Source organism: Lissotriton vulgaris, chromosome 9, assembly GCF_964263255.1.
Source record: "Lissotriton vulgaris chromosome 9, aLisVul1.2, whole genome shotgun sequence".
Lineage (NCBI taxonomy): Eukaryota > Metazoa > Chordata > Amphibia > Caudata > Salamandridae > Lissotriton > Lissotriton vulgaris.
Window position 1 is genome coordinate 1,103,935,124 of NC_141697.1, and position 25,328 is coordinate 1,103,960,451.

General features: G+C 40.8%; 1 protein-coding gene across 1 annotated transcript in view; it reads left to right on the top strand.

Moving 5' to 3' along the window:
* Positions 1-8,400, top strand: part of ATXN7 (ataxin 7) — a 344,046-nt gene extending 335,646 nt beyond the window's left edge. The window contains exon 11 of the mRNA XM_086939559.1: positions 3,967-8,400. Coding sequence (XP_086795685.1) covers positions 3,967-3,984 — 18 coding nt within the window. The 3' untranslated portion in view covers positions 3,985-8,400. The remainder of the gene's footprint in view (positions 1-3,966) is intronic.
* The last annotated feature ends 16,928 nt before the right edge of the window (positions 8,401-25,328 follow it).

Genomic DNA, 25,328 nt, shown 5'->3' on the forward strand with positions numbered 1-25,328 from the left:
CAAAACTTTGCATCCAGGTACCCACACCACCGGTCCCAGGGCAATGCACTATGGATAAATTGGTCCAACAAATTTGCTTACGCTTTTCCCCCTCTCCCACTAATTCCATTAGTGGTTCGGAAACTGCAACAGCACTCAATGACAATGATACTAGTAGCACCCACGTAGGCAAGACAGCCGTGGTTCACCACGCTACTGCAACTCTCACAGGTGCCACATCAAAAGCTAAAATTATTACCCATGCACCTTACACAGAGCCATGGAGAAATAATGCACCCAGATCCCAAACAATTGAATCTAGCGATCTGGCTCCTGAGGTCATAGAGTTTGGATATTTAGATTTACCTCCAGAATGTATGGAAATCATTAAACAAGCAAGACGTCCTACCACCAGAGCATGCTATGCAGCAAAATGGAAAAGGTTTGCTGTATACTGTAACAGTAATCACATCAACCCTCTGGACGCCTCCACTAAACAGATTATTTGCTATTTACTACTCTTGCAGCAATGTAACCTAGCATATACCTCTATCAGAGTTCATCTCGCAGCTATAGCGGCGTATCTACAAAACAGACAACATCTTTCCCTGTTTAAAGTACCAGCAATTAAAGCTTTCATGGAAGGACTCCGAAGAGTCATTCCACCAAGACTGCCACCTTCCCCAGTCTGGAATCTCAACATAGTACTTACCAGACTAATGGGACCACCATTTGAACCTATGCATAGGTGTGAAATACAATTCCTCACATGGAAGGTGGCCTTCCTCATAGCTATCACTTCACTCAGAAGAGTGAGTGAATTGCAAGAGTTTACAATTCAAGAACCATTCATGCAGTTACACCAAAACAAAGTGGTTCTTAGAACAAACCCAAAATTCTTGCCTAAAGTAATTTCAGCATTCCACATCAATCAGTCAGTGGAACTGCCGGTCTTCTTTCCAAAACCACAGACGGTAGCAGAAAGAGCCCTACATACATTGGATGTCAGAAGGGCAATATTGTACTATATAGAAAGAACACAAACTTTCAGAAAGACAAAACAGCTATTTGTGGTGTTTTCTCCAAAACATAAGGGCAATCCCATCTCTAAAGCAGGCATTGCCAGATGGATTGCAAAATGTATACAAATATGCTACTTAAAAGCAAAGAGGACATTAACTGTTCCTCCTAGAGCTCACTCTACACGTAAACTAGGAGCATCTATGGCATTCTTGGGAAACATTCCACTAGATAACATATGCAAAACAGCTACCTGGGTTACACTGCATACCTTCACAAAGCACTATTGTGTAGATGTGCACACAACACAACAAGCTAGAGTGGGACAAGCTGTATTAAGAACTTTATTTCAGACTGTTGCAACAGACACTGGTGACCACCGCTAGGGAGAGAACTGCTGTATAGTCTATTCATAATGTACCATCTGCAGCCCATATGCCTCGAACGGAATATGCTACTTACCAGTATGCATCTGTTCTTGGCATAGAGGGCTGCAGAGTGGTACATACCCTCCCAGCCTCCCCGGAAACCTGTGTCTGTTCCAACACTATCTTATTTAGATACACTTACATGGGCATTTTCTATCTGTGTTCTATCATACTCTCCATCTAACCCTACTATGGCAAAACAATCTAAGGATGGAGCCGATGCCCATGCGCACTAGCAACCAAAGGAGGAGTCACCAATCTACAAAAGACTCTCCAAGAGAAAAACAAGTGCAATCATCCGAGCCCAACACCAGATGGCGATCTATTCATAATGTACCACTCTGCAGCCCTCTATGCCAAGAACAGATGCATACTGGTAAGTAGCATATTCCTTCTCTCTTCCCTGAAGAGTTTGTAGAGCTTCCCTCCTCTTAAACCCACATTCCCATTCCAGCAAAAGTGTCTCTAGGGATCTTGAACTGGAACCCCCATTGCCTGTGCTGAGGAGATCTGAGTGTAGGTTCAACCGAGTCCACTATCAAAGCTTGAGGTACATGCCAACTTGATCAGAATCTGAGTCACAGCAGATTTGATTGATCTCAATTTGTCAGACAAGCTGAACCCAAAATAATCTGAGACCGGGGGAATGAAATAAACTTTCATTATTGCGTAATGGAAGGTCATATTGTACTTCTCTTGATCAGCCTCATGGTTTTAAGTAATCAGACGTCATCTAAAGCATTCCTCTTCTGGCGAGTGGCATTACGAAGAGGAGATGAAACTAGTGTATCAAAGTGGAATTCAAATGCTGGATTAGTCTTGGCCCAAGTTTATTCTGCACCCATGATCTTCAAGGTGAGACCGTAGCTCTCCTCTGTGTTCCTCAGTCTGCAGTAGCAATCTTGGTAGCAGGTGAATTTATAGAAAAACGAAAACATTGAAACCACATTGGAGGAAACCAAATATTGGAAAACCAATTTTAAGGAAATAAAAAAAGACGACATTTAGAGGAAACAATTTGCATTTTAAAATAAAGGTGGTTTTAAAGAAAAAACAAAATGACATTAAACCTAGGTGGAGTCTAGCACTACTGTAGGGTTTTCGGTTTCAGGGTTGGATCATGTTCAGGGCGATGAGGAGGCTCTTAAAGGTCAGGAATAATTGGTTTTAGGATATAGAATGGGGTTTTAGGATTCAGAGATTGGTAGGGTAATGAGAGCTTTTAAGGGTTCACAGATGATTCCTGTTTAGGTGTGTGAGGTGTTTTCAGATATCAGCGCTGGGTGGAGTGTATGAGTGTCAAGAGGTTTCGGGGTTCATGGATGGGCAGAGTTGATGGCTGGTGAGGGCTTTTAAAGTTCAATTACGGGCAGGGGCTGGGGTGGTGAAGAGTTTTTAGGGTGGTGATGGGGATTTAAGGATTCAGGGCTGGGTGGAGTTTAGATGGAGAGGTGTTTTTAGGGTTCAGGAATGAGTAGTTTAAGGTGTTGAGTTCTTATGGGCCATGGATGGCTGGAGTGTTCAGGTTTTCAATTACATCTTTAACATACAATTATATGTTGACATGTTAGTTCAGAATCTGTGCTACAGCATCTGGGCACTCGTCCATTCATCTGCACTTGAACCTTTTTTCAAAAGTTTTCCTCTTAATGTGAAGAGTTTGTAGGCTTTCCAGTCCATATTCGATTCAGTCACTACTGCAGTACTTCTTTGTGTAGAATGCACAGACCTTTCCCAACACCTTCTTTCTGACAAAAACTTCTTGCAGTTTGTTTTTACTTATCACATTGGCATCCAACAAGTTGATATGTAAGGATAGCAAGTTAGAAGTGCTTCCAGGTGAAGTGCCAAGATCTCATTGGTAATCTTGAGAGGTTTGGGTGTCTCAGATAGGTGTTTTTCAAGGGGCCCTCTTTAATTCACCTGGATTTGTGAAACTACTTGAATTATTAAATGCTAGTAGGGGCAGTGTAAGACCACAAATTACTTGTGGTGCCCTTCTAGGAGCTTTTGAACTTGTGATCATGGTATTTGCGAAGGTTTATTACCCGTCAACTGAATAACTTTGGGTATCTGGGCTGAGCTTGAGTCTTGGGGATGGGAGTAATTCTCTAGTGCTTATGTAAATAATTCCCATAATACACATCAGCTTTAAAGCCTGTGGCCTGTCTTGAACATACATGTCTAGTTTGGTATTCTTAGCTACATAGAGATCATAACGTATACTTTGTCTACACCGGTTTTCCACATTTGACATGCATGGAAGAAGTGCATCCAAGCAGATTTTCTGTGTCCCAAAAATGGTGGATTCTTTTGTCACATAGTTATTCACAAAGTAATGAAGAGGAAAAACACTAGATGGGTTATTTACCCCCTACAGTACATGTATTAGTGGAGGATAGGGAAGTAGGTATTGTGTAGTGTGGCTTTGTAACATATTATGGAAATACATTCTGCTTTTAAGGTCTTGTACAATGAAAAATTTGAATAAAGGTGTTGTCCTGTTTACTCAATTAATTATTTTTCTTTATTTTAAAAGCCGAAAGCTCGACCCTGACAACTGTTTTTACCACATTGAGGAAAGAAACTGGACAGCTTTCACTACAATCAAAACCTCTTAGAGGCAGCCCGGACTCCAAGATGCCTTTGAGTATTTGCAGCTTCTCATGGTCCTCAGGTGTAGCGATCAGCTGGACTGTCGGCTTAAGGAATTGCCTAAAGTAATGCCTGTAGCAGTGGACACGGTGAAGTTCAGACTCCTAATTACTCTGATCAGTGTTAACGGTGAACTGACCTGCTTGCTCTAAAGTTGTGAGATTGTATGTGCTTGAGTGAAACTGCTTGCACATATGTTCGACTGGCTGGGCAACAATGTGGAGAAAAAGATCACTGTAAATGTTTTGCACTGTCATCTGCTGGTCTGTAATCAGCAGGTAGACGTAATACAAGAACCAAGCCCTACAGTGGGAATATGGCTTAAGTATTTTCATTGCAGTGTAGCAGTGATGAATAAAATAGCACAATCCGAAAGAACTGTTTTGATTTCTGTTCAGCGTTTTATGTAATGTAGCATAAGAAGCTGTCAAGTTAGTTTTTGTTTATTCTCACTGCTTTGCAGAGATCTATAAAATTAGTTATTTGAAGAAAGATGAATTTCATGTCCCTGCAAGTTATGCACAAATTATGAAGTCTAAGGTACCATAACATGATGGTACGACAACTTGGTAAATAGGCTTTAAGACCGTATTTCTCCGTACCCCATCCAGCGTACAGCCACACAACGCTTCAAAACTAGAATTTAATTGGTAAAGGTGCCCATAAACCACACATTTCGTAGACTTGATTTCATTATGTAACACTTCAAATCAGATAAAATATAGAAAATTGTAAAAGGTGACATTTATCTGCTTTTAAGATTTTTAGTATTTCATAATCTTTCATTGTGATTGTGTCATACAAATACACTGAAGAAAAACAGACCTGAAGATTAAAAAATATTTGTCATCCGATTGTGCACAAAGAAAATCTACGTTTTGAAATTGTTGATGGTCCCATATTTTGCCACTATGGAGGCTGTCCATTCCCAGTCTACCCCCTTAACCCCTGCCAGCCTGGTATTTTTGTGAGCCTCATTCCACTACTCGTTAAATATTCCATATGTCAATTCTGTCCCAAGGAATTCCATATCTGGAGTGTGACATCATTTGCGCAAGCACAAAGATAGCTGCTGGAATCATTAAAAAAAAACGTGGACTAGCTACACAGTTGGAGAAGAGTTATGATTTAAAACAGCAATTGCATACAAGTGGCTCGTTTGAACCATGTAATAATGGGTGCACTGTGCTCATTCAGAAGGGATCTACCAGGTGGACCGAAACACTTCACTTAAAAAGGTCTTTCAACTGTGCATTTATTGTGTGTTCTAGAAGGTGAATTTGGTTGCTGAGCTTAGCTTTGTGTAATCTAGCACAAGGTTATAGCAGAGGATCTTGACATATGTTATAGAGGAGGACGACATTTACAGAGGAACCTATATGCTGCTTTACATCAAACCAAATGTATTTTTGGAATTATTCTATCACTAGTGCATAATAGTACTTGAAGTTTGAAAGACAGCATATTTTGCCAAGTAGAGCTGTTTTTTTTTCTTGTTTGGTAAGAAATATTCTCAAACAACTTGCTTGCTGTGAATTATGTCAGCAGCTTCTCTAATCCGTTGCTGGGTTGATTCCAGTTGTAGAATTTCCCCGCTTTGACCTGGTACCAGATTGGTGTGTGGGAAGAGATTGATTGAAAATAACATTTGAGGCGCACATGTCCTTCCACAGTATCTCATAGGTGCTTAATAATAAATTGTGAATTCTCCATGATTCTCTCTAAAAAAAAAAACGAAACCACTGTCCTCCGGCTGCTGCACGTTTCTGTGGAAAATCTAAAGATATCTATTTAAGTGCATAAAGTTATGGTTACAGCAGAGTAAGGATAGGTGGGAAGCTCACACAAATTTAGTTTAGGGTAAATTAAAGAAAACACTGGTATCATTTTAAAAATAACCTTTATAAATGACATTACACTGAATTGTTCCCCGAAACATCATCACACATGAACACTTTAACTTTCAGTGGAATTTGAGGTTTACTGAGTAAACCAAAGGACTTTTTCATTCCTGAGAATATATGTTGACAAAGTCAACAAAACACCTGCAATCACAAGTGCAATTTGATTTTTATGACTTAAAAACCGTAGGCTGAAAAGACTTTCCGGAATTAAAGTTTTTATGTTGATGTGATGTCAATCTGAAGTCTTGTATCCATTACATATTAAATTATGAAAATTAAGTTTATGCTTAAAATGAGAAGTCAGAGGGCTGTTAGCATTCACAAATATGTACATTGTTAGAGTTTGTACCAATATATACATTTCGATTGGTTCTGGACTTAAATCGCTTTGTAGCGCAATAATTTCTAAGCCATGTGAAAAGGAAGAGCAAAGCTTCATGCGAGGACAACTTTGCACTGCTTGTGAACATGTTTATTGATACATTGCTCGAAAACCATTTTAACAGGAACTCGTACTTCCTCTTTCTTGCCTTTCAATGTAGTTGTTAATTTTAGCCCAAGGGAAATGCCACTTGGAAATGTGCATGCTACCCAGCTATGTTCGCTTTCTACTGTGAAATTTCTTTTGGAAAAAAAGGCTGTGAAGTTTTCTCATGGTTTTAATTCTGCTTTTCCCTCACATATTCTAAAGGACATTTTGCAGGTCCAGTTTTGAACTATCATCTGTCTGATCAAGCGTTAAATAAGGGGCAAATGTCAGGGAAAAATAATCAAGATGTTATTTAAAAAAAATGATGGTGTAAAAATGTTGTGGTTACATATTTTTGTGGAATAGGGCTAGGTTGAATTGCTACTTACAAAGCTTAGTACTGTAAATAATTAAGGAAGCTTAAATATAGTAGCACAAATACTTTTCAACCTTGCTTACCTTGCAAAAATGTTACTTACTGGTTTCTGGACTGATTTAAATGCAAAATGAAAGATACGTTTTATACTGTCTTGACCAGAATCTTCAAATCCTGCAGTTTTCTGAACCTGAAAATTTGCTGGATTATGATCAAAGATGAATGCGCAAAAAGCATACTTTTATATCTTTATTTTGGAATTACTTCTGTTAATTAAAATATTGAAGTATCCCTATTTCAGAATACATATTTTGTTAAAAATGATTGTACATATTTAAATATGTATTTTTGCACAGGTCTTTTTTTCTTATATCCCGTTTTGGTACAATTGAACTCATCTGCTATTTATTTATTAATAGAGTAAATACCTTTATAATTTGAAGTGGTTCACTGCCAAGCAAATAGTAATATAACACGTCTACCTTTACAGATTAAAGGGGATACTTCTGGTTTATGAAAGTTGTCCCATTCAGTGTCTTGGAAGTGGAATCCTAAATGAATGACTAAATGGTCTATGTGGCATTGCTTATATCAGTTGCCAGATTCTCAGAAGACTATATTTAGTTAAACGATACACTGCTTCTCTCTTAGTGTATGTGTGTGTGCGCGCGTGTTAATGATTTTAAAACTAATGGAAAAACTGAAAGTGCCTGATAAATAGTTTCTTGTCTGGACTGTTTAGACAGCTTTTCCTAAAATGACTTGAATGTTAAGTTGTATTTTTCAGAGCTTGCTTTTTCCACCCGATTAGGATATTTGGCATATTTTATTTTAAAAGGGGTTAAGGGGGAATCAGTGACTCTTACTGGCAAAATGTTACTATGCTTCAAAAATTATCATTGAAGCTGCCCCAGTAAAAATGCCTACGGTTGGAACATTTGCTGTTGGACAGCATTTTGGTAAATTGTCTCAGAGCTAATCTCAACAGTGTATATACAAAAAGAATGTTAAAACTATTTTTATTCCAAAAATATAAAACAAAAAGTACCTCTTGCAACCTTAATGAAAAATGTCATACTCGAAATGCAGCTTCGCAACACAGTTGTCTTCCTGTAAGAGTTCTCTTGCCAAGGAATTTCACTTTTTTTCTCACATTCTGGCCTGTTTGGAGGTTAAAGCAGGTTTTGTAGAAAACCATAAACCGATAAAGATGTCATTAAGAAAAAGAAATTATTTGTACATGTGTGCAAGCCATCTTTACTTTTAAAGATAATTTAAATGAGCACTACATATTGTCAATGTGAATGTAGGAATGAACATTACTTGCTCCATTTTGAGCCAGATTCTAAAAGCAATCTCCTAAGTTAACGTACGGATAGTTGCAAAATTTGTAAACCTAACCAAGAGCATCTGATCAGCTGGACTTTGTGTTGGCTGCTGTATAGTTCATGAACAAATGTCATGGGATAGAACATTACTTTGGATATTTAAAAGAAGATAAATATATAGTCTATTTGTTTTTTGTAACAAGTTTCTGTAAATAAAATAATTTATACTATTTATAAGAAAGTTGTGTTTTATTTTATGAGCCTATTTGATTTTGTAAACAAAAGTGTCACACTACACTTGCAATCTAGAAATACTACTCCACATCAAATAAATATATATGTATTTACAGCGCTGCTAAAAATAGGTTTGTATCTTGAAAGACTGTTTCACTATCAACATCTTCTGTCGGACAGGAGTTTTTCTTTTACTTTACTTTAGGCCTGCACATATGAGAAAACTGGGCATATAATGCACAGGTCATGACCCACAAGCCTGCAAATTAAAAGCACATTAGAACCATAGTTCTTGAATATTGACAACCCTGTGTGGTTGATGCATGAAGTGAGGGAGAGTATCATGACTTCTAAAATATTTACAGATACACCAATTTACTTTGTTGTTTTGCAACAGTCTTTTTCATCAGTAGAATATCCTGAATTACATTTTGCCAGTGGGCTCTTTGTGGAATACACATCAACACACACAATTTTATATGTTTGTGTGTATTTTTGTATGGCACACATGTAGCCAAAAAGCAATGAAACCTGTACATTTAGCTTTATGTACCATCTTGCAATACCTCTTACTCTTTTCTTTTTTTTATAACAATTTTATTGGCATTTTTATGTTCTCATTTACAGTGTCAGAAATGTTACAATCATTTACTTTATGTCCAATATTATATTCTTAAACAGTGATGCTACAGGTTCATTCATGTCCCGTCTTAATACCTAAATAATAATCCCCATTGTGTATAGTTTTTCTGTTATTCCGGAACCTACCCCCTATACTCTGTTCGCTTATTTACCTTGTGATTGTTACTCGAGCCAACATGACCCCCTAACTCCCCATTCCACCCTTTGTGGATGTCTAGTACACCATTTTGTATCTACTGTGTCTGATCCAATCTGATAGGGAATGAACAATGGTCTTGTGACTTTCCCCTATCTCTCCCCCTTCTCACCTAGTATATTTGTTCCGGAAGTGTCTTTAGGTCATCGATGATTGCTGTCCAGGCCTTAATGTCATCCTTTTGGACCTGTTTAATTTTCTCTGCAGTAGCCTATTTGCAGATGTCTTTTGACCACCGCTCATATTTCGGTGGTGTCTGGTTCAGCCATGCTTCGCAATAGGTCTTTTCGCTAGTGTTAGTCCCAATAGCACAAATTTCCTGATCAACGTCCTCCTCTGGGGCGTGGTCAGTAACCCTAATAAAACTACCTGTATGTTCCTAGGAACCTTACAACCTGTGACTTCTTGGTGCTATTGCAGTATTTTCAATCAGAATGAAGTCACCAAGGGGGACGTCCATTCTATGTGCAGGTAGTCAGCTTCTGTTTCTCCACAGCGGGCGCAGGTATTGGACCTATCTGCGTAAATTTTACTCAACACCTTAGGGGTTGAGGTAGGCCTGATGTACGAAATTGTTTTGGACTAGTTTAAATCAAGCATTGGAGCTCACCAGTTTGACCTCTTTGTGTATCCTAACCCATTACTGTGCCGTTATAGGTTTCCCTACCGCCTCCTCCCACCTCATTTGTATGGGAAGTATTTTCCTTGGCAAGTCATCTCGTATTTCCCGATATAAGTGAGTGATCAAGTGTCGATCCTGGGCCATATATAACAGTAACTGTCACATTTTGATATGGGGGGCTCCTCCGGGATGGATGGTCAGAGCTCACTTACCACTCAAGATATCTTTGAATATTGCAAAAATTCCTAAATCAAAGCAATCTTAAGCGCATTCACTCGTTATAAATTGTCCATTATTGTATAGATCCCCCAGAGTCAGGCAACCCCCATCCCTCCATTTTTGTATTGACATGGAGTCAGCGATCTTGGCGAATGGGGGAATCGCCCATAGATGCATGTCTGGCGCATAGGGTGCATGTTTTATCACTTTTCTTACAATAATCTCCCATATCTCAGCAACCTGTCTAATGATGTAAGGGCACTCTCTTGGGACACCCTTGCCACACATTAATTAATAATTCCGGTAGGGAAATTCCCACTTGCGTCCCCACCACCAGTCTCTTTTTCAAATTGTCCTGATCATCTAACCAGTGAATGGCATGTTGTACTTGTGCAGTCAGCCATATAATAGAATTCAATACAAGGGACTCCACCTTGCTGCCGGGGTCTCTGTAGTGTTGATAGGCCTATGCGCTTACGTCTAGGGCCCCATAAAAAGTCCGTCATTAGGTTATCCAGAGTTTTGAAGTAACTGACCAGGTTTCTATATAATGATTTTTGTAAGTTATAGAGGCATCGTGGCAGGGTGATCATCTTAGTGTTTGCGATTCTGCCATCAGAGAAGGGGGCAGGTCCCTCCGGAAGCGTACGGGGAGCCCCAGATCCCTCCTACAACCCTCTCTATATTAAGTTCCAGGAAACTTTCTGGTGTATGTGCCAACTTAAGCCCTAATTACCTTGGAGCTGAGGACGTCCATTGTAGCCCCACCCCGAGAAGCAAATCGATTGGTTGAGTTGCTAATATCCCGAGCGGAAGTAGGTTAGGCTTCTTGCTATTAGTAGACCCAAGACCACGCTAAAGTCCTCTAAATCTTCCAGAAGAGCCGGTGTCGATCGTTCTGGCTGCCGGATATGCACCAGCGTATCTTCGTCATAGAGGGAAACCACATGATTAGTGTTGCCCACCGGTATCCCCCAAGCACTTAATCGATCTAAGTGCTGCTGCCAATGGCTCCGTTACCACTGCAAATAGAAGGGGCGACAGAGGGCATCCCTGTCTGGTACCCCCTTCCAGCAGGAACGCTTCCGATATTCTGCCTCCTACCCTGACCCCAGGGATCTGTCTGAAGGAGTTCGGAGATTTGGGGTCTTTATCTTGCTTTGGGATCATTATTACCACCAGCCTCCCTCATGGAGGCTGGTAAGATCTGCGAATGTAATGCTACATTATAGACCTCAACGAGTTGATCAAACAGTATAGGTGCAAAGTGTTGATAAAATTCCGCCGGGAAGCTGTCACTTCCCGGGGTTTTGATGTTTTTTAATCATTTGATAGCCTCCGTTATCTCCTCTTTTGTAATCGGAGCCTAAAGCATTTCCTCCCCTTCCTGTTCCAGATGTGGTAGCTCAATTGCGGACAGTAACTCGTCCATGGCCTCCCGTGGTCAGGTGTTTAGAAAGTATATCAAGGGATCGCTCCTTGTGTTCTTGTTTCCCGTCGCTATCTTGCAGTTGTAAGATCGGTAATGTAGTTGATTCTCTTTTCAGTAATCTGACTAACATGGCCCCCATTTTGTACCCCTCGCAATGGAGTCCAACAGCTGAGCTCGAACTTCACACCATGCTGTCCTTTTCTGCTGGGAGATGTGCATCTCTGCCTCAAGCTTGGCCAGGCTGCGCTCCTGAGTGTCTCTATCCTGTTCCAACTTTTGCTGCACCCCTTATGTCGTGTGCATACAGATTCCCCTCAGAACCACTTTCATGGCGTCCCCAATTTTCCTCGAAGTATCTACCCAGCGCAGTCGACCCCAACGCCGCGAAAGGGGGATCTAATAGTGCCTCTGCCCTGAGGCGCCACATCTGAATTGCTGATTTAGGTCTGCGGCCCTCGAAGCTGAGCTGGACCGGCAAATGATAAGAGATATACCTCGCTTTGAATGTTGTCCCTTGGACCCCTGGTATCAGTTCATGTGAGATGAAACAGTAGTCCAACCGGCTAAACGTGTTAGTTGCTGGTGTGTAGCATAAAAATGTTCTCAGTCCCGGGTTGCGGGATCTCCAAATGTCTATAAGTTGCATGCCTATCGATGTGCCAGTCGTGTGATTTTGTGCCCCACCCATGACACATTTAACATCTCCCATTAACTACATTGCCGCCCCAGCATACAGTGACGCTGCCGCCATGACGAGAGGGAAGAATTTAGGACAATCGACATTAGGAGCATACACATTTATAATGCATATTTCCCTCCCTTCCAGCGTCCCTCGTAGGATCACATACCTTCCTTCGGTGTATTATGTGATGTAAATGTTGGAAGGGTACCCCTGGTGCCACCCATATGAGGGATCCTCAAGTGAACCCTGAAAAGGAATTAGCATACATCTGTTCCCTCTACTTGCGCCTAATACGTGACAATGAGTCCCCCCACACACACACACACACACCCCCACACACACACACACACACACACACACACATGAGTTTCCTGCAAGCATCCTCTTACTTTTTCTTATGCTGCAGAAGTGTATTTAAGGACAGTGTGGGAACACCCAACTTGTCTTTATTTTATCCACACAAAAAAGTTCAGATACTAACATACGTCTCTTCAACTATGCCATGGATCACAACATTTTATTATGCACTTACTCTCTTTCTACTCTAATCGCACTGGGCCCTTTACAATTCGACAACCTGCAGCATTTCCATTTACCAAAGTGGCAATGATCTTCTGATGAATGTTTCTCTGCTGATAGGAGGGGTGGAAATTAGGGTAGCCAAATCTCCACGTTAGCTGACCAATGAGGACCATTAATTGACAGCTTACACATTTTAGAACAGATTTAGGTACACCACTCAATACCATGCTGTAGAAGTAAAGAATAGCAACAGGAATACCCATCCTCGTGAAGAATTGAAGTCTGGTTAGAATTATGCAGACTAAAAGCCCTGCAATAGCGACACAGAACAAAACAAGTAAGATTTGACGTTCTGACACAGCTCGTTGATTCTCACTACAACTCATTTTAATCATTAGTAAAATAGCACAGTTTGAATGGAAGAAGTGGTAGCGCGCGCAGGTCACCCGACTCTTATTTTACCAAATATACACTCCTGGGCCAATAACGTTTTTTTATCACTGTATTGCATAAATCAGGTAACCTACACACCACCATCAGTAATTTGAGTTTCCTTTCTATTGGTTTCTGTGTACCTGACTTACCCATCCTCGAACAGGTACCTAAGATCACAATGGATCAGGAGCTAGCTGTAAGATTTAAGCAGGAAAACACCAATATCATGTACATTTATGTTTTGTCTATACTTTTGTAATAACCTCAAACACAAGTTTTCAAAGCTTTATCTAGTCATCAAATTCATCGTATGCCATGAGAATGAAATTTACACAGATTAAAACATCTATAACCAAGATTAGAAAAATAGAGTAACTATGAATCAAAGTAAGGATCGTCTAGTATTTCGGGAAAAATAATGGAAATAAAAAACGGGTACACGCTAATTTTGTCTAATGGACTTTTACCAAGTTACTAAAGGGGAGTAAGAACAAGGGAACATTCTACTAAATGCTAATTTGAATATACTAAACTATTTAGAAGAAAACAATACCTTTCGAGATGCACTTATTTTCTATAGGGAGGGTAAGAATGGAACATACTAGATGAGCAAACAGTTCAGTGTTTAAGTAAAGGTAGGGAGAAGATAAGGAACATGCTAGAATTACACTTTACGTGAGAGTCAGATGTCAGAGAAAATCACATAGACAAGTTTGCTTTATTCAGAAGAATAGGAGAGAAAAGATTTAGATAGACAAACACCAACATATATTATATTTACCTAGGACAGAATGAAGACTAACCCTGGCCACGGGTCAGTTGGGAAAGGCGGGAAAAGACCCTAAAGGATTTGGAATGCCAGTAGGCGAGCAGGTACAGCTCATGGACAGTCAGGACAGGATAACCCCAGGATTTGGATCAGGACTGGGCTCATCAAAGGGTACGACCAACACCTGCCGCTTCGGATGCAATGCCTGTTCTACGCCCTCTCTGCAAGGAATCTGCCAATAACCCCGATTGGGTTCTCGAATCTCCCAGCAAAGTGCTCCGCCAGCACTTAAGGTTTCTCCACCCCAGACTGAGTTTGTGGAAATTACGGACAGAGTGCTCCGCAGCTCTCTGTATTAGTCACCTATAGAGTTCGTAGGGTCAGTGACAGGTCAGCTATTCGGACAAATTCTCTAGCTAAACCTAGGCTAGTTATACTGTTTTCGGGTCAGTGTACCATCCACCAATGTTGCAAGTGGAAGGATCTCCAATTTCGGATTGGACAAGAGAGGTGGTTAGGTCATGACACCACCTATAATTTGAAATTTCCCATACTAATTATTCAGTTTTCGAACCCACCCCTTACATTGCAGTTCCCATGGCATAGAAATTCAGCAAACAATAGAGTACACATAAGTTAATACAATTGTATCAAAATTAGGTACAAGTCAGCTTCGTCTTGCTGGGTAACAGGTCGATTCCCAGGAGCATCTTGGCTTTGGCTGCCAGCTGGCTGGGTTCCACTGCTGTATGACTCGTTTCTTTCATCACGTAATTAGTACCACACGGGCTTCAAAGATGGAGTGGCGCACCGCTCCCAGGCCCCCAAAGATCGATACATGAAAAGTAAGCGAAAACAATTTAGAAACACAGAAAAATTGAATACACTGTATACCATGATTGGCTATACTACACCCCTTACTTTATAATATCTATAGCATTAGGAGTTAAGCAGAACGAAATAGCTGTGCTAAAGCAGCAGTGCAAGCGAAGAGCATGTTAGAACAAAGCGGCCATATTTAGCTGTACTGCGCATGAGCGAAAAGTTCCCTCCAGAACTGCGAGTGCGTCACATCACATGGGTATGACCGACGCATGCGCAGACTAGAATCCCGCATAGCATGGACCATTTTAGGTGCAAGCGTACTTAGGATTAGTAAACACATAGGCAAGCGTCACTGGGACACCCCCGTGTAGTGTAAAAGTGCAATATTAATATAACAAACGTGTTTGTTATGACATTAATGTTCATTCGAGGTTCATGAATACAAGCAAGTCGCGTAATGTGCGAATCCTTGCTCCATCAGAAGCAACAGGACTCAGTAGACTCATACAGATATTGGATTGCGTTGGTTATTGTAGTAAAGATCCAAAGTTCACAGCAATAAGTAGGTTCTTCAGATGGTTATTAATAAAAAAAACTGTTAGTGTCCACCTACCATTCAGGCAGAAGGATGGGTCATTCGTCTAACAGCTCAAATCTCCAAAACAGTCCATTAACGGCGAGTCCATCATCCTAGAATAAAGAACACCCATGTGTATATATTTTTTTTGCGCCAAAGCAACCGATGATGAAAAACGTGGGCACAACTGGTGATAATTAACCAGTAAGCTCCTGTGGTGGTGCGCACGTGAAGTGCCATCTTGTTTTCTCACAACTTTTTCACAATTTTGTGTTCTATATATACCTGTTGAAGTGGAGGGTATTTGTGTATAACACAGTGACTGTTAATTTGAAAGTCGGTTCTTTGTAATAAATGAAAATATAGGGCTGTTATGAGTAGGGGCAATACTTTAGAAAGATGAATAGTTGATGTTGGGGTAGACAATGAATTCCCACTCCAAAAGTTGAAAGTATTTAGTGCGAGTGTTGATCAGGTCTAATTGCATTTGTTGGTAAAGATGTGCAACAATGTTGGACTTTTAACAGTCGGCAGACTCCACCCTCTTTGTGAGAAATATATCAAGGGCAAGTCTATCTTATGGATATCATTTCTTCATCTAGTACAGAAAAAAAACAGTTGTACTGGTGACAACTTTACCAACAATAGTAACTGGCTTTCAAATTTTCTGCGAGTTTTATGTTACTCGTACGGATGGTATTAGAACTCCAAATATATCACCTACTATTTCACTTTTAATCTCACTTTTCATTCTGACATGTGTATTAATTCTTCTTCAATTTGCTTAACATGATACATTTATGGCAAAGCTATTCCTAAATGACATCTTCCATACCAACCTTTTGGCAGTTTGTAATAAGCTCTCTTTCAACAAATATAATACACCCCAGGGAAATTAGGAACTATTCCGTCTAAATACCTTCCCCAGTTTTCATACATTTCAAATGTATGTTCACATTTGCTAAGTCCTACAAAACAGTATCAGTACTTAATTTTATCCTGTATATACAAAGTTTGCCTTACTGTTGCCAGTCCAAAACTAATGAAAGCATTCCCTCTATGATTTTATTTTCTTCTTGTAGTAAGCTCCAAGGAATTAATTTAGGCAATGCATCATTATCATTTGTTACATTAGCTTGTCTACTTTCCACTAGATTTATAAAATTAATTTCAACTCTTACTAATGTACATGTTATGTTATTTCTAAGTACATAAGCCATTTCAAAAATATTGCGTTAGTCTAAATATGTAACACATAGTTTCAATTGTTGACATTCAAGTCAATATAATTAGAATCATTTCTTTCAGCAGTTTCACAAAATATAGTAAGTTTAGAATCTTTCACATAAACATGATGTGGCAAGTTTAAGAAAATAAGCTTTGTAATTAATTTCAAAACCGCAATAGAAAGAATCACAGTATATACACATTTGGCAGAGAATCCAGTGTCTGATTGCATGGGTTCTCAAATTTAAGGCCGTTTAAAGAGAAATCAAAGAATAAAAACAGTGATTTGAGCAGTTTCAACAAAATCTTGCACAAAACATTATGTCAAAGCTTAAAATCTTCACAGATGGAAAGACTCATATCAGCTTTGTTGAGTAGATTCAGGAAAAACTGGCAGTCCATCAATTGGTACCCCCAGATTAATATTCAAATCAACTTCAAAGTTTGCTTCAAGGAGGTTCAGGTGGCCATGTATTAGCACAATAATTGTAGAATTCAAGCTTACCACTCATTGTCATCCAAACAAGTCAATTGGGCAGATGCATACCTTTTACTTGATACATTTGCTCCTTTTGATCGCCTCACAGCTGTTTGCTCATCATCTGTGTCACTTTGATCTGATTGTTCAGAGCTTTCAGGGCTATAGATGTTAGTTGTCCTACAGTCAGACAGCTTCTCGAAATCTCACCTTTTCTGGGGCAGTGGTCTCCAGGTACAACTCGCTTTCTTACTGCACAATACCTTACTTTGTGACCTATACCTCTCGTAATCCACTCTCTTGGCTTTGACCCTACGGAATCTACAGTTTCTTCTCTCCGACTTCCCTCATGCCAAATTAGTGCTGTCCCAGCCGCTTGCTGATCCCCAACAACTTGACTAACCTGATCCCTCTGTCTCACTGTTACCGGCAAATTAGGACCAGGTGCTGTTGCATCATCAAGTGGACTTAAGACTCTGCAAGTGTGGCAGGCATGCACCCAGTTTGGGAGACCTCAGCACCTCTCACCGGTATATGTGACTAGGATCACATGGAAAGGCACCCTCCAATGGGATTTCAAACATGTTTTTTGCATGTGTTTCTTCATCATTACTCCGCTCCTGTTGGACCACATGGGCAGCTTCCCCAACCTGATGAGAAGCCAAACGTACCACATCAGCTAGGCCCTTATGTATTCCCCTGTGGGGCTCTGCAGCATGCCAGAACACTACTGCCAAAACAGAAACTGTCTATCTTCATGCAATGGGATAGAAAAGAAAGCCTGGCTTAGGTCGGTAACTGAAAACCATTCAGCTTTGCATGTAATTTGAAATAAAATTACAGCTGGATTCGGTACCACGGGGCAACATGGAACAACAATAGAGTTGATCAGTCGCAAATCCAGCACAATACGATACATGCCATTTGGCTTCTGCAACCCCATAATGGGAGAGTTACATGGACTTCCCATTATCTCCTTCAGAATTTCTTCCTCAATCATTGAGTTGATCACAGAAGTAATTACGGCAATAGTATCTGGAGACAAATTGTTCTGTGGGATTCTTGGGATCTCTGCATTTGGTTTAACTGTAATTCATACTTTGTTGACACCTTTAATTAGTTAGATATCTTTACCTGTAAAGTCCCATACTTCAGGTAGCACTGTCTCTCTGAATGGGCAAATCCTCACTCGTCAGAAGAGGATACATCCCCATATCTGATTTCTGTTGGGCAAGTTTAAAAATGACCATCATTGGTATGAAATTCAGTTCCTCTGGGTGTGCAATAAATCGAACTATTTAATTTTCTTGATAGATCACATCCAAGCAGATTCATTGGACTTGTCACACACCACAAAACAATGTCAAGCCTCAAACGACCCTATTTTAACTGTCACTTGTTCTGAAATTGGGGTAGGCAACATTTTATTAGTAACTCCTATAACTTGGATACTTTCTCCCAAGAGAGATGGGGTTTGGAACTTCTGCTGTTCTTACAGTAGAGCGGGTAGCACCAGTGTGGACTAGGAATGTGACACAATTCCCATCCGCTTCTCCTTCCACATAGAGACCACTCTGGTCTACCTCGAAGGCTGCGCCAAGTAAGCAGTCTCCCTCCCCTCTCGGGCACAGTCATGCTAACGGGTCCTGGTCACTGTCCTACAATTAGATTAAATACTGCTGTGCTGCATTTGGATTATTGAACAAATTTCTATTTCTCTGTTGATTTTGATCGCCTTGTATCTTTGTACCTGCACATTCTGTTGTGGCATGGTAGCTTGGGGTATTTGCATTCACTGTGATACATTAGAATTCTGCATTCCATGTCCTTGCTTCTGTTTTGAGTCTATCCCATGTTATGTTCTCAAGACTGTGTGTATTCCACATTTTGCAACTGATTCCCTACATTATTTATAACACACTTGCAACCTCATTGTCCAGTTTTCCGCAAAAAAGACATTGGTTTGTCTTTTTTAAAAGCTACACATCAACACCAGTATTAGGATTTACCACAACCTCTACCTTGGGACGACACACTGCATCATCTGAGCTTGGTTATAACCTACCTGTACTGTATTATCAAAACTCATCTGATTTTGGCCTTTCTGCAATGCTTTTTTCTGGGAAATCTGTAATCTCTCCTTGAGCTTCTTGCGCCTCATCTCAATCCCATCACCACAATATTTTGCGTAAATCAGAATTTCATCCAGCTCTGTCAGCATTTTAATTGCCGTTGGTTCTTATTAGAACTCTAAGGTCTGAAACTGAACACAATCCTGTAAACAAAATGTCCCATATCTGTATCTGCAATATTGTCCATTCCACTCTGTTTGAGAGCCTGCACTAATCTTTTGTGAAAGGCATGTACTGATTCTTTCATTTCATTCGTCGTCTTATCAATCCAAATCCAATCAATCTTTTTCAGGGAAATGTTTGTGTTTAAATGATGTATTACCTGCTTGTATTTCCTCATTACCACTGGAGATGATGCTTCTGTCCCAGAATCCCTCTTTGGTTCTGCTTCAGGCCATTCCACACTAATCTTATTTTGGCCCACAAAAATCCTGTAACTTCAAGAAATCTTCAAAAATCGTTCAATTTCTCTGTATCGTTCCACAGGGGTTTCTCTTGGTTTAGGGAAATCATTTATAAAAGACTGTCATGTCCATGCTATATGAACTTATCCTCTTCCAGGTAGTTTTCTGATAGGGAGCATTTGTACTTCTCCTGTACTACCATCCAAGACAGCAGTTGGTGACTGCACTTTGACTCACTTTCTTTCTTTCTCGACCATCTACCTTCCCATTTTTCTCTTTCCTCCCATTTTCTGATTATCTTTTATCTGCAGTTTCTTTCCTTGTGCCCTCATGTTCGTAATGTCTTTGTCAGTAAAATCTACCCTGTATGATCCTTTGTAAAATCTTTAATCTTGAATATCTATTTCATATATCTGAGCCTATTCTACCAATCTCTCATATGTCAATTGTAAGTAAAAAGGACTTGTATAGCGCACAAATACCCAAATGTGTCTTAGCCATGGTGGTGACCCATCAGGTGAGGAGCTATAGGCGTAAAAAACTAAGCAGCTACCCCTAAAATGAAAGATTCAGTAAAGACCCATGTCTTCTGTTGCTTCCTGGATCGTAACAGGCTGGATTGGCAGAGTAGGGTTAAAGGTAAAGAATTCCAGAGATTTACCGCACAGTAGGAGAAATCCTTCCACCCAATCTTGTTTTCTTTATTCTAGGAACTATTATCATTTTAACTGAACTAGATCTTAGATGCCTGTTAGGGTTATACCAAGCGAACCGATTCTGAAAAGGACCTGCCCGGTAAATCGCTTTTATGAACCAGGCAGAGTGCCTTTAAAATTATCCTCTTCCAGACGGGACGCCAATGCAGGCATTGTAATGAGAAAAAAATGTAATCTTAGGAATTTCTAAGAGCATTCTGAGCGCTGCGTTCTGTAAGATTTGATTTTTTGTGGGAGCCAAATATAGGGCATTCCAATAGTCCATTTTGGAGGTGACAAGTGCCACGGTTAGTCTTTTGTAGGTCCTGAGGGATGAATAGAAAAATCTTCTTAACCGCATCGCTGCGGCGGCTTTTCCTGCTGTGTGCGGCAATTTACGAAAAGCCGCGTTACATGACGAGCTCAGCTTGTCATCCGCACACGACTACTGTGGCTGATGACGAGCTCCGCTCGTCATCAGCAGCGAAGGGGTTAAGAACCGTAACAAGAAAAAAAACCCGGAGAGGTGATTTGATTTATTTGTTTAGAGAAACCAAGTTTAGAATCCAAATAACTCCCAGGTTTCTTACTTTTTGCACTGGCCCCGGAAGCAGGCCACCATAACTAGTTCCAGAAGGTGGTGTCCTTTCCAAAGAGCAGGACCTCTGTTTTCAGAGTTCAATTTCAGGCAGTTTCTTTGCATCCAGCTAGCGATATGGATCATGCAGCTGCTTTTTTTTATGGTGTCTGCAAATAGACACCACATACTGTGTATCATCAGTGTAGGAAAACACTGAAAGACCGTAGATCATAGATGAGATTGATCAGGGGCATAACATAGATGTTAAAAAGTGTACGGCTGAGCGTGGAGCCCTGAGGCAGCCTACAGGGGAGGGAGAAAGGAACAGAGCTCACATCTCCACTCGCTGATGTCTGCCATTGAAAAACAAGCTCAGCAAAGCCAGAGCAGAGTCCTGAAAGCCCAGCCGCTTGAGACTGTTTAAATAATGATGGGCTGTATCGATTGTGGAATGATCTAATACAATCAATGCTGATTTGCCTCCCTTACCACTCACCATCTTCTGATGTGCTCTTCATGTGACATCTTTACAGAGAAACAATAGATCCTTTTTGTGGTAGACATCTGATCATGAAGGTCTAAGTGTTACTTGAATCTTTTCTTCTAATACATTTTTAATCTGCTCACATCCATGGGCACTCTTTTTTTTCCTGAACTGAATTCTGGGCTGAATTTGAACTGGTAACCACAAGTAAGTGCTGAACTAGAAACTGAAGTTTGCTGTGGAACTGAATCTATAGCTGGAACTGAAACTGGAACTATTCCTGAATTCTGAGTTGTCAGGGTACTTTGGGGCAAATGTAGGTAGCCGTTTGCGATTCGCAAACGCCGAAATTCGGCGAATTTTGGCGTTTGCGAATCGCAAACGGCGTTTCGATATGTAGGTGTCACTTAGCAAAATAAGGAATCGCAAAAATTGTGATTCCTTATTTTGCTTATAGCATTTAAGGAATCTCAATTTTCCGATTCCTTTAATGCTATGTAGGGGTGCTTTAAAAATTATGATTTTTGCATAAGGAATCGCAAAATACCACCTACTTCAAGTAGATGGTATTTTGCGAAATCCTTCAAATTAAATTCAAAGGGCATGTATGTGCGCCACATGTACTTACAGACACGCACATTTCAGGGGTGCAACAGTTGTCCTTTGGATACCCTGGCACCCTTGGAATTGCGATTCTCAAATTGCGATTTTCTCATAGAAAATCGCAATTTGAGAATGTATCCCCATTCATTCCTATGGGCCTCTTAGCCCATAGAAATGAATTGGACACTCATTCCTTAATTGTGCTTCGCAATTTGCTAATCGCAACTAAGGAATGTTAGACATTCACCAAAAAATTGCGAATTTTTACCTACATTCCATTTTGCTATTCTCAAATAGCGATTCCTTAAAAATCGCTATTTGGGAATCGCAAAATGGAAATTACCTACATATGCCAAAGCATTCATCAAATTCTTGAGGAGTAAACCCTGATTTCTCATTTGTATTATTTAATTTAGGCTTCCATCTCTAAAGTTTGCACTCTGTCCAGGTTGCATATTTAGTATGGATGCATCTGGAAGTGAAATACCCATTGGCACAGTCATGTCATAAGCATGATAATTCATTTCAGGGCTTTCCCTCAGTTTTGGCAATAAAAAGGTGGAAACCTCTGCACCATTCATTGGATCAAATTGTGTCCGATTTGGGACAACATTCATAGCTAAAGCATTATTCACATCAGAACCATAGGTTCGTAAAGCAGTGATCTTGCTACCCGGTCTGAAAAATGTCCATTTACTGTATTTACTCCATTTAGAACAGTCAAATTATGGGCAGAGTTGCGAAGGGGTACAACCAGTCCAACAGTAACAGTCAAAGCATCTGGAGTACTTTAATCAATCGGGTTCATTGGAGCTGGCATTTCTGTTCTCCTATGTATAGGAGAAATAAGCATAGATTCCTTTTGTGCTTCAGGCATTATAGATTCAGAAAAGGGGGTGGTGATGAACAGAGTGTCTGAATTAAGCAGACCACTCTTACCCAGTCCAAAGATCAGGGCTTGATCCATCACCGTTATTTATCTCACTGCACCATCCCAGCTCAGAACCTGGCTATATGCAAATCAGTCTGTCCCTGGCCCAGTGCATCATGGGAACAGGGCAGACTAAACTACCAAGCCAATTCTTCACCAGAAAGGAGACAAGCTACCGGGGACCGGTTTCTGGCATTTCAGCCTTCTTCGGCCCGGCTTGCTTGAATCCTGATGGTGCAGTGAGAAAGGGACTCATGTCTGAGTATACCCTGCCACACCTATAGTGGCCAAAAACGATTCAGAAAAGGGGGTGGTGATGAACAGAGTGTCTGAATTAAGCAGACCACTCTTACCCAGTCCAAAGATCAGGGCTTGATCCATCACCGTTAATTATCTCACTGCACCATCCCAGCTCCGAACCTGGCTATATGCAAATCATTCTGTCCCTGGCCCAGTGCATCATGGGAACAGGGCAGACTAAACTACCAAGCCAATTCTTCACCAGAAAGGAGACAAGCTACCGGGGACCGGTTTCTGGCATTTCAGCCTTCTTCGGCCCGGCTTGCTTGAATCCTGATGGTGCAGTGAGAAAGGGACTCATGTCTGAGTATACCCTGCCACACCTTTAGTGGCCAAAAACGATTCAGAAAAGGGGGTGGTGATGAACAGAGTGTCTGAATTAAGCAGACCACTCTTACCCAGTCCAAAGATCAGGGCTTGATCCACCACCGTTATTTATCTCACTGCACCATCCCAGCTCAGAACCTGGCTATATGCAAATCAGTCTGTCCCTGGCCCAGTGAATCATGGGAACAGGGCAGACTAAACTACCAAGCCAATTCTTCACCAGAAAGGAGACAAGCTACCGGGGACCGGTTTCTGGCATTTCAGCCTTCTTCGTCCCGGCTTGCTAGAATCCTGATGGTGCAGTGAGAAAGGGACTCATGTCTGAGTATACCCTGCCACACCTATAGTGGCCAAAAACGATTCAGAAAAGGGGGTGGTGATGAACAGAGTGTCTGAATTAAGCAGACCACTCTTACCCAGTCCAAAGATCAGGGCTTGATCCATCACCGTTATTTATCTCACTGCACCATCCCAGCTCAGAACCTGGCTATATGCAAATCAGTCTGTCCCTGGCCCAGTGCATCATGGGAACAGGGCAGACTAAACTACCAAGCCAATTCTTCACCAGAAAGGAGACAAGCTACCGGGGACCGGTTTCTGGCATTTCAGCCTTCTTCGGCCCGGCTTGCTTGAATCCTGATGGTGCAGTGAGAAAGGGACTCATGTCTGAGTATTAGGTTCCTCAGCTGTACTAGTACTTGTCAGGTCTCTACTCTTTGTCTCATTGTAAAATAGTGGACGATTCATCGATAAATCATTCAAAAGTTAATCATCTATGTTGTTCTCTTCTTTCCCAAAATCAATTTTGTCTGTCTCTAAATGTTTCTTTTCTCTTGCCCTTAGCATCTTCCTCAACTTCGAACACTGAATACAATTGTGTTCCCTGTATTGCATCAGTTCTCCACGTTTTCTATTGAATATTCCATCTAGCTTCTGCGTAATGATCCATACTTTTCCTGTACCTCCCTTGGTATCTTTCCTAGTCTTTCTGATGAGCTATATTCTCCCAGGTATTTGAATCCTCCATAACATTGGCTCTAACTGTATCTTTCATTTTGGACAATCTTTTCCTTAAATTGTCTAAAATCCTCAAATTTAATGTTCCGTAACAAGGGAACTGTAAAGTTTCATGTTTCTCAATAGGTTTATCCAAAACTTGAGCCACATACATGGATGTAATCCTTTGTCCATCATGACAGCATAACCTGGTGTACCCGCAGGTGGTGCTTCTACAAGCATGTATCATGTAGAGCTCCATCCCCACCGGAAAGAATACAAATACAGATGTATTCAGGAAGAATGTTGTACTTTGGATTGTCTCCCCCCTACAGAGGAGGGGGCGGGGACGGCAGAGGTCACCTGTAACCACACCAACCCTCAGTCTCTCATCTGGTATCCGCACCGGCTTAGGGGAAGGGGTACCCTAAGTTTCAGCTAAGTTAAGGAGAGCAGCAGCAAGAGCGAGACTACAGCACAATTCAAGTAAGTTCTATGCATGTTTCACTCTTGTCAATTGGCTATGTCGTGATGTACTGCGCTATGTTACATGTATTATCTGTATCACCCTCATTTTTTATTTAGCGATTTGAAAGCGCCTACAAAGGCTTGATGGCGGTGCAGACCAGATTAGCTGTATTAGAGGCGACGCTAAGGGCAGAACAGTGGTAGTTTTGTCTCCTGTCCGTAGCAAGTAATGGAGTCACAGGCATAAAATACACCAGTGGGTTACCACTCCCACTACAACGATCAGCATGTGGCCTGTAGGTCATTGGCATCGGAACCAGTAAAATAACAAATGGATTAGAGCGCTGGCTGCAGAGTTGTGTGAAGCATGCCAATCTTTGGTATGAATT